At 39.8% G+C, this 14,344-nt stretch overlaps 1 protein-coding gene across 1 annotated transcript; it reads right to left on the bottom strand.

Moving 5' to 3' along the window:
- Window positions 1–85: 85 nt before the first annotated feature.
- Window positions 86–13,662, bottom strand: ceacam1 (CEA cell adhesion molecule 1). Its single transcript, XM_069537621.1, has 16 exons — window positions 13,586–13,662; window positions 10,385–10,693; window positions 9,090–9,371; window positions 8,719–8,973; window positions 8,144–8,224; window positions 6,377–6,538; window positions 5,873–6,166; window positions 4,714–4,992; window positions 4,333–4,602; window positions 3,452–3,727; window positions 3,008–3,259; window positions 2,662–2,919; window positions 2,280–2,531; window positions 1,456–1,725; window positions 1,120–1,374; window positions 86–584 (listed from the first exon to the last, which is right to left on the bottom strand). The coding sequence occupies exons 2-16, from the start codon at window positions 10,596–10,598 to the stop codon at window positions 496–498; spliced, it is 3,489 nt and encodes a 1,162-aa protein (XP_069393722.1). The 5' UTR covers window positions 10,599–10,693; window positions 13,586–13,662; the 3' UTR covers window positions 86–495.
- Between the last annotated feature and the right edge of the window lie 682 nt (window positions 13,663–14,344).

A 14,344-nucleotide genomic window follows, 5' to 3' on the forward strand; every position in this document is an offset into this window, starting at 1 on the left:
AACTGTATACCCTTATACATGTGTATCATATTTATTTATACTGTATACAAATTCTCCCACAAATTCTCTCGACAAAACGGATTGTGTTGATTTTTATTGATTAAAAAATAAGTACAGTTAATCAAAGTATGATCAAATATACATTTACTTACAGTTTTAATATTATTACACACAACAGAAAATAATTTCAAGTAGAACCAAAACAGAGGAAACTATGTAAGTGTATAGATATTATTTTTATGAAACTGGCTCCAGGAAAGTCACAGCAGCTACCACAACATTAACCCTACAAGTTTAACTCACCAATTAAGTTAACAGTTAACATAAAAAAACACAAAGCAAGCACTGCAAAAATAAGACAATTTGAATCTTGGACATCAGCATGAAAATTATATGATTAATGTTGAATATGTTCCCTGCAGTATGTTTGTTAAATAGACTGTAGAGGGAGAAAGAGCTCTTCACACCGGCTATAGATTTGTCAGTGTCGAGCACTCAGGTGAACAGGACAGGGACGAACACAGCAAACAGACCCATCATCAAGAGACCACCTCCGGATGAGAAGTGGACGCCTGGGGCGCGACCTGAGAGAGAGATAGAGGGACGTAGATAATGAGGAATAAAGTGACGTGTATGTTGTAGTTGTATTTCTGTAAAGATTTACAAAATGACTCGGGTGTACGTGATCGTCTTTTAATTATCCAAAAGATTGAGCACATAAGATTTCACAAATCCACTTTTGTTCAAGTTGTTATTAAGACAATAAATGTATTTTGAAACCACATTAAAAACCTAGACTGGCACTGAGTAGAGCACGTTCCTCCAGTCTCCTTCAATTCAATCAAGCTCCTAGAAATCAGTCTCTGAAAATGTGCCTATTTTTTCCATAAATTAATAATTTGGTAAAAATATTATTATTATTACACAATGTTAAGGGAAGTGAAAATCTTCTCCCTGAGCTGGATCCACACCAAAAGTTAATGAGCTCCTCCCATTCATATGGGAATATCCTTCCACCTCCTTGTCTTTGTGAATTCTTGCTTACAAACAAACAAACTAACAAACAAACAGACATGGGCGAAGAGGTAATGAGGCAGAGGAGATGTGAGGCTTACTGACCCGTCACAGTGAAGGATTTCGACTTGTACATGGTGATCTTGGTCACTGGATTTCTTGCAACACATATGTAGTTCCCAAAATGTGCTGGAGCTACAGGGAAAGTGATAACGTAGCCAGTCTGTATCACTGCTGTTGAGTTGCTGTTTAGATACCAGGTAAAGTCACAGTCAGGCTGACAATCAGCAGAGCATATCAGTGACACAATGAGATCCAGTCCTACGAATGGACCACTGATCTCCATACTCAGAGGGCCATCTGCAAAGAGACAGAGAGTTGGTCAGATTGATGTATTGTAACATGATTCATCTTGGTTCTTCTTTTTCCTATGATACTCACAATTCACCAGTAGTGTGTATTTGGGGCTTATGTGCTTAGCAGCCTTATTGGTAGCGACACACTGATATGTCCCATCATTGTCTGTTGTCACTGGGGTGAAGTGCAGCATGTTGTTTTCCATGTGGTAATGTGTGGCGTTCATATTGAGAACTGTGTTGTTCTTCATCCAGTAGATGGCGTCGTAGGGCCCAGTGACTTCACAAGTCAGAGTGAAGGTTTCTAAGTAAATTGGAACAGTGCTGGCGTTGATCATCACTGACTCTATGGCCTCTGTAGACACAAAGCACAAGGAGTTAAAACAGTGAGACATCGTGGTAACGCTTCATTAAATTAAAGTGGACATATCATGCTCGTATTCAGGTTCACAATTTGAATCTGTGTTGTTACTTAAAAAGGTTTAATGCTCTAATGCTCATACTGCCCATCGGTACAGTGTCTCTGAAATGCTTGGATTTAGTTCCTGTCTCTTTAAGGCCCCCTCCCGATGAGACCCAGTCGGCTCTGATTGGCCGGCTGTCCCATTTTGTTGTGATTGGTCAACCATTTCCAGTGAGTATAGAAAATGTCGGCCTCCCCTTTGTTGAGGGATGTGCCAAATGAGGCACCATCATGTACCTCATGATGGTGTGGACTTAACGGCGAGACTATTGACACACAAACAACCCAAAACACCCTTGAAGAAAGGGAAAACTAAAAAGTCTCCTTTAAAACTTTCCTCACTCTCTAATAAATCAACATTTGACCTGTTGCAGAGTCACACAAGTTAAAAAGTCCACATTTCCTGATATCTCATCTAACCCCTCCCCATACTCTAGTTATCTTACCAATGACAGTGACCATAATGGAAATGCTGCTGTTCTCTCTCGTCACACGATTGTACGCCATGCAGGTGTATTCTCCGCTCATGTTAAAAGACAAAGGCTCGGTCGTAAACACTGACGTATTGGCCACTTCGGTGCCATTGAACCACCAGCTGAACTGACTGGACGGCACTGACATGGCGGAACATTTGAAGGTTGCGACCTCTCCTGTCTCAGCAAACCTTGGCCCAGATATGACGGCTGGTTCTGGTCCGACTGCAACAGCAAAGAAAATAGCAGGTACTCTATGCATTTAGATATCTCAGCATGTTGCCCTACACTAAAACTATCAGTTATAATAACATGTCGTCTCCAGTAACATAAATCTTTTTAATGCTATACTCACAATTGACGAGGAGCTCATGAAGAGGGCTAGACATATTTCCAACAGCGTTCATAGCTATACATTTGTAATATCCAGTATCATTGCGGTGTAGTGGGTTGAAGCTGAGTGTCTTGTTATTTCCAAGGAAACCATGTCGGCTGTCATTTTTCTTCCAATAGACATGATCAGCAGGTCCGGTCACATTGCATGTTAGCATGTAGGGATAATCTTCTTTGGGGGGATACATTGGGGTTTCTACACGGACGTCTGTTATTGGGTCTGAAACAAATCAAAGGTAATTTATTCATTTATTCTTCAAGTAGGAAACATATGCAGAAAGATAAAATGTTCCACCAACAAGACTCACCAACAACAGTAAGCATCTTGTGTGCGGTCTTGTTTTGGCAGGTGATGTTGTTGTAGGCTTTGCAAGTGTAGATCCCGCTCATATCCTCAGTTAGACGAGGTGTTACATACTCAGCTGTATCAGCCACGAGAGATTCATTGAAATACCATCTGTAGTAGGCGGGAGGGTTTGATGATGCATTGCAGGTGAGTGTGATGTTATATCCTGCCTTCACCAAGGAAGGTCCCATGATAGTTGGCATTTCCGGCCCATCTAAACACATAGATATTAACTTGAATCATCTCCATTGAAAACATATGTCATAAATTCAATGCAGAATTGTGCATGGAGAGAGAATTTCCCAATAGAGTTTCCACTTACACCAACAATCAGCAAGTATTTTGTGATTAATTGACAACATGTGACCACATTCACAACAGTGATGACAGAAAATGGAATACTCACAATTCACTTCCACTCTGTAAGGGCTGCTGGTCATGTTGCTCACAGCGTTAAAAGCCTGACACTTGTAATCTCCATTATCTGAATGTTGGATTGGGTTTAGAGTCAGCGTCTTGTTGTTCATATCAATGATCGTTGTGTTGTCAGGAACAATAAGCTGCCAGTTCCTCCACCACTGGATTCTGTTTACAGTTCCAGTCACCTCACAATGCAGAGTGAATGACTTATTAAGTATCGCCGGTCCGCCAATACGATTCACTGTGACGGCTTCTAGTGGATCTAATAGAGGAGAAAGGTATAGAGAAATTTTAATCCACACATGTATGAAGTTTCACAAATATCTGAGGAAACAGTTTGGGGGTTATTCTTATTTCCTGTGTTGCAGAGACCACCACCACTCTCATAGCCATATGAGATCATCTTATGTTTTCTAATTAACAAATTATATTTAATTATACAAGTAAAAATGTTCCAATATTCCAATTGTCTTCGTTATTGGAGACATTTTCGATGCTGATATCTGTAAATGAACATCCCCACAAACAAGTCTCTGTTTCCTGGCCACATGATGGTGTCTTCGTGTACAGTAGTCTACAACATAAACAACTTTTCATTGTTTTTCTCTGTTTTTTTTCTGGATCAAATCAAATCCAAATATGACATGTTCACTGGTAAGCTTGAGAGTTGTTGGTAGTAGTTTTATTTTCTTCAGAAAAAGCTTTCGCCAAATTCTCTCAGTCTCAATGCAAAGCTAATCATGCTCCATATTGAAAAAAAAGCCCTAACAACTATCTAATCCAATTTTTTATATAAAAAACACTTAATGTTAAGCAATTTCTTTAAAATAAAGAGAACACCTCTAATGTACAACAGGTGTATCTTACCTAAAATCTGGATCATTGTACTTGCGCTGCTGAACCTGGATGTGACAGGGTTGTGAAATACACATTTGTAATTTCCTGAGTTGCTCTCTGCAGCGTTGTGGAGGTGGATCCACCTGCCAGATTTATTCAGAGCCACCCCATTAACCATCCACTCAACCGTTGCTGTAGGACTGGAGAGCGTCGAGCACGACAATGTGAGATTAGATCCTGTTCTGTAAATGTGGTCTGACTTCATGGGCGTGATCATCATCGATGTGTTGCTTGGGCCATCTGAAGACACGGCAAGAGGGAGATTGTTTTCAGAGTTAATGTGAGGAGTTGACTCATTTATATCCTATTTGTCCTATTATCTTGTTTTATTTGACTTTTTTTAAAACTCACAGCTGATGTTCAGAAATACAGGGGGACTGGTTGCATTGCTGATGCCATTAATCGCCATGCACGCAAATGCCCCGTCGTCATGGCGGGTCACGCCGACTATGGTGAGGGTGGCGTTTCCGTTACTGAGCTGTACATTTCCACCACTGAACACAGTGTTGTTCATCAGCCAAACATAAGACAGGGACGTGCCGTGGGACACAGAGCACATGAGGACGGCTGTGTCATTGAACTCCACCAGATTGGTTGCTTTTGCCATCAGGGTCACATTTGAAATTGGCACTGTAGAGAGAGAAATAACAAACTATTTGTTAGCTTGTATGGACATGCTGAGGTTATACTGAATTGTAACCCTTCTGATTAAATAATCATTTTTTCCAGTGCCCACGGATATCATCGTTGTTCAAATACTATGTCATCGGAGACAATATAGTCAGAAGCAAAGACTGCAAGCAAACCTGTGAGCCTTGGCAACTTGGTTGTTTGAAAAACAGTAAGCCTTCTGCTTCCTTTTCTTCCTCTATTGTTAATGCTGTGTCAACTTTCTGCAATTCGTCAGAAAGTCTGAACCATCTATAATTTAATTGTGTTTTCTAACTGCAAAAGAGCCAACCGAGACCACTTCTCTTGGCTCTCTTGAAATAGATTTTGATCCTCTGTCCGGTCTGTGGACTGAACACAAGACCAACTTGAGATAAATGGCATGACAGTCCCCAACAGTGAAGCCAAAATATCTGTATTGCCCCCTGGTGGCTGGCTGCTCTATAAGATATATACGCTGCGTCCTCCATGTTAGCAGAGAGGACATGGGCCAAATAAAAAAGTAAACTTTTCACAAAGATTGTGTCTGTCATTTAAGGCTTTTTTTGTAAATCACCTTGTTTGTTCAAGTCTTATTTTTGGTTTTGGACACACGCTGTAAAAGTGGGGTGAAGACTTCTGATTGGTCAAGTGCACATCGTGGGACCTTGACACTGTGGCTCAACGGCACTACTGTGCAGATCCCTACACGATATTTTGTCGTCAGTTTTGTTCAACAGAAGGAAGTTGAAATTCATCCTTTATTTTCATATTCAGTCTACAACTTGAACATTTAATCTGCATTTGTTGGATATGAGTAAGTATTCAAGAGAGTGAGTAAACATGAGAAAATGGTCCTTACCTTGAACGGAGAGAGTTAACTCGGCACGAAAAACATTCAGTTCCTGTAACGTGTACACTCCAGAGTCTGCCAGCTGCACTGACCTTATGCTCAACGATGAATTGGTTGCATTAAATGTAACTCTATTACGCCAAAGCACATTTATGAAAGGATCTCCCCCAAAGATCATCAAAATCATGCTGTTGTTCAACAGCCATACCCCTTGAGTGACATTTGTCTGGCTGCTAAGTGTCACATTGCTGCCCACAGGTAAGGGGTTCTCAGAGGCAATGATTGTCTGGCAGGACCCGCAGTCTAGACACAGAAAGCAAGGAACAGACAATGTATTCAGTCACCCTGAACTGCAGTCATCATCTGCACACAATTATTGGCAAGATAAATTATAAAACACAAATATTCACCGAAGTGGTGCATTTAAAAAGACACATTGAATTTCTGAAATGAGAATCAAGGCAATACAATATGTAAAATGAATTCAAGTTTAAAAATATAATTCAGTCTTACCTGTTGAAAAGGTTATTGTGACCAGGATTAGGAGAAACACAACTGAAGACTCCATTCTCCTCAGTTTCGCTTCAGGTCTTGACAATGTCTGTGATGAATTCAGATCTGGCGATATTGTGTGGTCACAGTCGCTTTCTGATCTGCAAATATTTGCTCTGCATCACTCCAGTGTTCTGTTCACTTGGTGCAAATGCTTACCCCCAGTGTAACATCACCGTGCCACCTCTCACACACCTTTCCCTGGCCACACCTTGTTTTGCCCTGTCCACTCCGAGGTTTTACTGGTACACTCCAAGGAGTGTCCATTTACTGTAAACCTTTGTGGTTTGGCAACTTTCATCTAACCAGACTGAGGCGTCATGAGGATATTTTGTAAGTGTACTGCATGACTTGGAAGAATAAGTGCATCAAAACCCTCATACTGTGGAATCACATACTCTTTAACAAATGGTGCTGAGCAGTGTCCTCTGATGCACTGTGAACTACAACATTTTTTAGATATAAACCTTGGAAAATTTGAAAAAAATAAAAGTAGATCACCTCCTCATCAGTCAATCTGATCTTTCTATCTGATCTTGCTGTTATGGGTTATTTGGTAATTATTATTATTATTATTATTTGGCTGTAGCATTATGATTACACTGACATGTTTTAATAGGGGACAGAAGACTGCCTGTCCTTTTACACAACCTTTAACTTTCTTTCTCTCTGTTTATTGTAACCAAAGATAAAAATGTGTTGTTTTGTTTGTGAACAAAGGAGATAAGAAGGTTTTTCCATAAGAGGAACACAAAACCCTGAAATATTCTAAATAGCCCTTAAAAATATAAAAATATCTTGGGGGCATTATAAAATGTTTGACATGTTTCTTCTGAGCTCTGTCACAAGACTGTTCTTTGTGGTTAAACGCATAAGAACCTGTTCTGAAACTTATCTTATTCAAACAGTGAAAGCAGTCAGAGATGATATCATGAGTGCTCAGCACGACAGGACCAACACAGACCTGAAGGTACAAAGACTGTACAAAGAATAATTGCAGTGGCATTTTATTAAAATTTATGTCGTTATCAACCACAGGGGTTTGCGAACAATACATCATGGGGGAATTTTATGTAATGATTAGTACATTAACTTAAAATGCTGTATGAACAGAACGTATGAAACTTAATCAGGCAAGCTAAAGGTCATTACATAGACTTGCAATAATTTCGTTGAGCCTATCACCAAACCATAACCATCTCTTGTGTGACCCCAAACTATTAACCTTTTCCACTGACCCCAAAATATTTTTCCAAAAGAGGACACAGGCTATCGCCAATTAACATGTCCGTGCACACGCGCACAGACACACACGCACATGCAGACACACACATTTTTACATAAAAGTTTACTTTGTCAAATTTATTTCACTGCATCAAAGTCATCCATGGACTGAAGGAACAGCAACATCTGTGAAGGAATGCAGATCATATTGATCAAGAATGAAGTGATCATAACATCACCTGTTATGCTTATTTCATATTTGGGCACAACAGGAAGCAATTTAGCCTCAATGTCGCCTTCCTGCAAATATAATTTATTCATTTTATTCATCATATCATGCTAAAGACAAGAATTAAAAAACATCACTGTTTCAAAGGGATAAAAACACTTTTTTCTTTTATGAGACTACAAGAATTGAACATCAATCCATTCTTTAAGATGTTTTTGATGAGTATAAATAATAATATGTTTTTATGTATTACATGAAATTATTCTACAACTTGCCTTGAACTGAGAAGAGGAATCCCGCCCACAACAGGAGCAAGAGGAGCCACACATTGACGGCCTGTTGGTTAGATCCTGACTCTGTAGAGACAAACCAAAGGAAGAGTGAAGCTGGGAACAAATTCAAATATTTATTTATGCTTGAATTTTTAGGGACTGATACAATTTACACAGACAAACATCCCTAAAAGACAAAGGGCCTGAGACCATGCAGTTAAACAACAGGACGTACAGTATGTAAAAACATCACTGAGTTTAGAAAAAGCAGATGTCAAGCAGCATCATCTTGAAACAGCTAAGTCTTATGTCTTTATAAAATGTAAGCGAGAATCTAGAATTATTCCGAAATACCAATGAGCCAACCTTTAATTGTAGCATTTACAGATTCTGTTGCACGTAACGTTTTGATGGACAACAACAGATAGACTTTGTTATCTTGTCAAACTGGAGGCATCACAGGTTTTTACAGCAGCTGTTTCGTTGGTGTACATTGGAAGACTGATAGAAGAAGAAGAAAATATATGAAAGCTGATGAAGAAATCTAGAAGTCGATGTCACGATACCAACAAACTCACTTGTTATTGTGATGTTTGAGCTGATGCTGCTGTTCATGTTGGTCTGATTGTTAAAGGCCACACAGGAATAGGGACCACTGTGATCCTCTGTGATGCCGTACAGCTCCAACAGTGGACCGGTCGTGTTCAGAAAAGCTCCTCTGAAAGCCCACTGGAGCTGAGCTGGAGGGTTGGACTGAGCGGAACAGAGCATGGTCAGATTGGATCCAACTAAAAAGGATCCATTCACTGTGAGAGCCATGTTGTCTGGTCCGTCTGAAGGAGAGAGGCGGAAAGAAGTATAGAGGCATACAGCACATTAAAGCTCTGCTGTAGAGCTGCATGATTACATGTGGCAATCGTTATCATTACGATTAAATCATCCTACTCACAGATGATGGTAAACTTTACTGGATCACTGGTGCCGTTACTGACAGGATTGGACACACGACAACGGAATGGTCCGGGGTCATAGCGGCTCACGTTGACGACAGTGAGGGAGGAGTTTCCATCAGTGAGCTGAACTCTGTCGCTGGCCGTGACCTCGGAGCTGCCGTTCATCCAGAGGAAGGAGAGAGAGGATCCAGAGGAGACGGAGCACAAAGCGACTGCTGAAGCGTTGAACTCAATGAAGTCGGTTTGATTTGCCTTCAGTGTTACATTGGAAATGGGTTCTGTAGAAGACGTGATGATAAAATAATGGGATTGTGACCTTCTGTTAGTAAAGTGATATAGTTATTATAGTTGCACTGTATAAGAACATAGTGATTCACTCAGTTACGTCCACTTTAAGACGATTTCATACAACTTAACTGTAAATTAATAAAATGATTAATGTAACTTTACGTTTAATTAAAAAAATGAGAAAACCCTGATAAAAAAAGTCACCATGTTAAAAAGTAAGACATCATGATTAAAGATTATGATTTATAATTATGCATTTTCTCTGGAGGATAACCACAATGCCAAAAAAAACTTTTATAAACCATTAATTGTGTGCTTTTTAGTTTTGCATGGATAGACAGGGATGTGTTGTGGGCTACTGACAGAGCAGAAACAGTTTCTGTGAAAATGAAGGAACATGAGCTCACAGGATAGAGGCGAGTGTTGACGGACACAGACGAACCAGAGGACAACGTCATATGAGCAAAAGGACACCCAAGTCAAAACACATGCAGGCTGTCTCAGTCAGTACTGGGCTGTGTAAATCTGCCGCCTGTCATTCCAACTGTGACGAAGCAGGAACTTTCTGAACCTTGTTTTGGAATCCATGTTTTTCTTTGGTAAACCAGTTTTAGTAATGAAAGCACCGTAAACATCTTCAGCTTCAGCGCATTTTTGAACTGTGATCCAAATGAATAATGGTTCAGATGTTTGTGATACAAGGCGTTCACCTGCTCAACCGTCCTTGAGAAAGATAGAATAAATAAGATAGTGAAGAAATGATAAAATTGTGTTTGTTACAGGTATTCATTATCACTAAACCTTGTTGATTGGATTTAACATGGACTCAATCTTTTTCAGGAAGTTCAATTATGCACAGACAATGGTGTTCTAAAAACTATTGACAAATCAAACCCATATTTCAGTTCTTGGTTTGAATTCAATGTTTGGGAGCAGCTGTAATGATTCTTTTGGCTGAGCTACTACTCTGACCCTTAAATCAACCATCGGTGTGTTGTCTCACCATGAACGGAGATGGAAGTGGTGGCCTGAAGCTGCGGGTCAGTGCTCTGCACCACGTAGACTCCTGAGTCAGCCACCGTGACTGAGCTCAGAGTCAGAGCTCCGGTGAGGACGTTGACTGTGGCCCTGCCGCTGTAGCTGGGGACCACCGCCTCCTGGGCCGCCTCCCAGTTGAGGATGAGGGAGCTTCCCACTGTCCAGCTCCCCCTCTTCATGGATGGTGGAGGAGACAGAGACAATGTCAACGTGGCCCCGACCACAGCAGGGTTGGTGGAGGCCTGGATCTCCACAGCAGCAGAGGCCAGAAAACCTGAGGAGGAGAGCAATGTTAGTTAGTTACTATAAAACAAGTCACACCAAAAACTTAAAAACCACGGTTAAATTCTCATCAGAAATCCAGCAGCTGTAACAGAGCTCACATTGCATAAAAGCCAGCAATATAACAACTAGTGCTCCTTCTCGCTCCTTCTTCATTTTGGTGGTCTGAGAATATCCCCACTTTCTCTGCCTATTATACACATCCAGCCCCCTACCCATAAATACTTGCAGTGGCAACCCAAGTCTTTATCTGTGTTTCTGTTTATTGAGCGTCCACTCTTTTCAAACGTACAAAAGGTGCCTTACATTTCATGTTTACTGGGTGAAGTTTCTGTAGATGGCCAATCAGTGAAATGACAAATTATGACAGAAGGTATTTGAGGCACCACTGGGGAGTGGGGGCTGTGGGAGAGGTTTTTATTCTTCTGCCTTTTGGTTTCATGGAGCTGTTCCACCCCCCCACACAATATCGCTCAGTAAACACCTGTGTCATTGTTTGAACTGCGGTGGTGCAAAGTTCAGTATTTGAGTACACCTGTGTCACACAGCAGGTGAGACAGATATTGTTATTCATTTACATATTAGTATTTATTATAATACTTACTTAGAATAGATGTCACATTTTCCACTTGGTAGTGCACAAATAAAATATCTAGCTATAGCATTATAAAAATAATTACAAGGAAATAATTAAAGTCCTGCATCACATTATACCTGAACCAAAATACTTCCGAATGATAGATATAATATTACCGGACTAAAATCACTTTAACGTTGACGCAGGTAAAAGTGAGGCTGTTTTCTTTTACTTTAAACATTACTGGGTATCCTAAACTATTTTACTACACAATCATTTATTTTATTATTTTCTTGTGTATGTAATCTGAATATTTCAAAAACGTTATACAAAATGTGTGGTTGTCTCTTTTTCAGCCCTGTGATACTCTGGCCACGGGCAGCACCCAGCCTCTCGCCGGCACCAAATGTTAATCTCACACATTTAATGTCATGTCATTATCACACAATGTGGTCAACATTAGGAAACTTTCACTGAGTAACAGCTGCATGTATGGATTTATTCTGTTAACTGGAGCTCTGACTGCAAAGTCCCAGAACTGAACCACAGTGGATATTACAAGAGGTGCTGCTGCTGTGACCAACCCTAACCCACCAAATCTGTTCACAATTCTTATTATTAAAGTTTACTGGCTGAATACTGGAGATAAACGCCAAAGTTACATAAAGCAAGATCAGACGCTCACGGTGAGGAGTGGGAACGAAAGAGGAAACGTTCTCCCTATCAACATTCACTGAACCAGTGAAGCGTGTTCTGAATACACACACACACACACACACACAGTACAATATCTCATTCATTGTATTCCCCTCTTTTGTATCTGAGATCACAGCACCTCCCTCTGGACATCAAACATACACAAAACCAAAAAAAGCAATGAAAATAAAATCAGAAAACAAAAAGACAACACCAAGGCTTTGAAGCAGTTCAGGGTTTGAGGGGAGTTAAAGTGAACTTGAATGTCATAGAAGTTGTAGATTCTGCCATTATACAGCTGCTGTCCCTTTTTGTTATATCTATTTCACCACCATACATTTTTACAACAAAAACAGCACATTTGTTTCACACACTTTGCGTTGGGTGAATTGAATACAGCCCAGATGTTTAACTCTGACGTGTAACTCAAAAAGGATAATATTGTTGGCAGCCTCTGTGTCCCTCGTCTGTTTGTTCTGTGTTCCTCTTTGTCCAGAACAGTAAGAGAGTGATCGATGTGTCGGACGACAAGAGCTTTAAAAAACACATCAATGTTCACGAGTCAGGCCTCACACAATTTATTTTCTAGATAGAAGCTGACTTCATGAAAACCTCTATTCAGCTTGGAGGTGAATCAGTAACCATTAAGGTCAGAGGTCAACCTCAAGCAAATGATAAATCCAGTCAGTGAGGAGGCGACACCACATGGCATCACTGTCAGACTGATCGGAGTCAACATCATTACAGACAATTATACTTTAATGAAACAGAATAACAGCAAAATACTTTAACACTTTACGCTGAATGCTGGAAAACTAGAACACCGGAGTCTCAATAAAAATGTCAAAATGTTTATTAGAAAACCACAAAAAATTATATATTCTATCAATATATCAATAGCAGCTTTCAAACAAATCAAATGAAATTCAATGTGCTTTACAGGCGATTGATAAAGGATGTTGAATTAGAAATTATTAAAAACATTGAGATTTAGAGATTAATGAAGCCATCAGTATACAAAAGACAATACATAAAGTTAAGACATTAAAATATGTATAGAATCTGCACTAACATGTTTGTATTTAACATTTTAGAATAGGGTAAATAATGATAAAAAAATAAATACAAATAACAGGACCAGACAATTAGACAATGAAATAAAATATATTCCAGGGAAGAGTTTTTCATGTGTCAAAGCCATTCTAAACTTAAATCCATAGTAAAAACAATGATCACAAAGGGTTATTTAATTAAGCCTTTAAACCATCTAACTGTTTTTAAATCAGTCTCTGGAATAACAGTCAGTAAATTTGGTGTTTTCAGTATCACCAGTTAAAACAGTACATATCATGGTCAATCATCTCATGTTGGACTCCACTGTGTGTTTAAACCAGATTTACTGTAAACCTGCTGAAACAAAGTTTATCTCAGTCACTCCTAAATCACGCTGTCTATGATGAGGACAAATAACCCAACAAAAGAAATCCAATCATGGGGTGATGTTAGAGGTCATTATGAAGTAGTAAACATCGAACACACACATTGACATTGAATTAGAATCATCACTAAATGACCTCAAACAACTGGCACAATAAACAGAAACAAACTTACTGGTGGCCGCATGGTCTCATTAATCATTCTTCTTCTTCTTCTTCTTCTCCTCCCTCTTCTTCTTTTGGGTGTTATTGGTGGTTGGCAAATTTGGTGCATTGCTGCCACCTGCTGGTATAAAGTGTGAATCGGGATGTCTTATAATCATATTAGTTTTAGAGTTTTAGAGTTTTAGAAATAAATAAATAAATAATTTAAAAATCTCAATCATAAGGGACTCAGTTGGACACACCAAGACTTTATATAACCTCCCCTTCAGAACTCCTCCCCTGTGCACAGACAGGTAAACCCCTCCATCACCCTGACCTCACACACTGGGCCTCATTCTGTCTTCAGATTCTTTAACACTCTTTTATCTGTGCAATAACTAGACTGACTTTTCTGAAAATGTTGATAATACCTGACATGTCCAGCAAATCCCAGCTGACATTGGGTGAGAGGTGGGGTACAACCTCAACAGGTCACCAGCCCATCACACAGCCAACATACAAGCATCCTTTGGTCATCTACGAAGACTGCCTCCTTTGTGGCAGCAGTGAATCCTGGGATAGGTTGGGCCGGTAAGGATCCACTCACTGGAGCCTTCATTTCTCAGAGATGTAACGTCACATTTGTCAAAGACCTTTAGGACAGCCCAGTCACTCATGGTTTCAGGCCATACTCATATTTTAACCAAATGCACCAATTCAATCATGATAAAGCAGATGAGCTGAAATGTTGACTGGCAAAGAAAACTATAAATAACAATAACAATACTAC

This window comes from Paralichthys olivaceus, chromosome 13 (assembly GCF_024713975.1).
Source record: "Paralichthys olivaceus isolate ysfri-2021 chromosome 13, ASM2471397v2, whole genome shotgun sequence".
In the NCBI taxonomy this organism is placed as follows: domain Eukaryota; kingdom Metazoa; phylum Chordata; class Actinopteri; order Pleuronectiformes; family Paralichthyidae; genus Paralichthys; species Paralichthys olivaceus.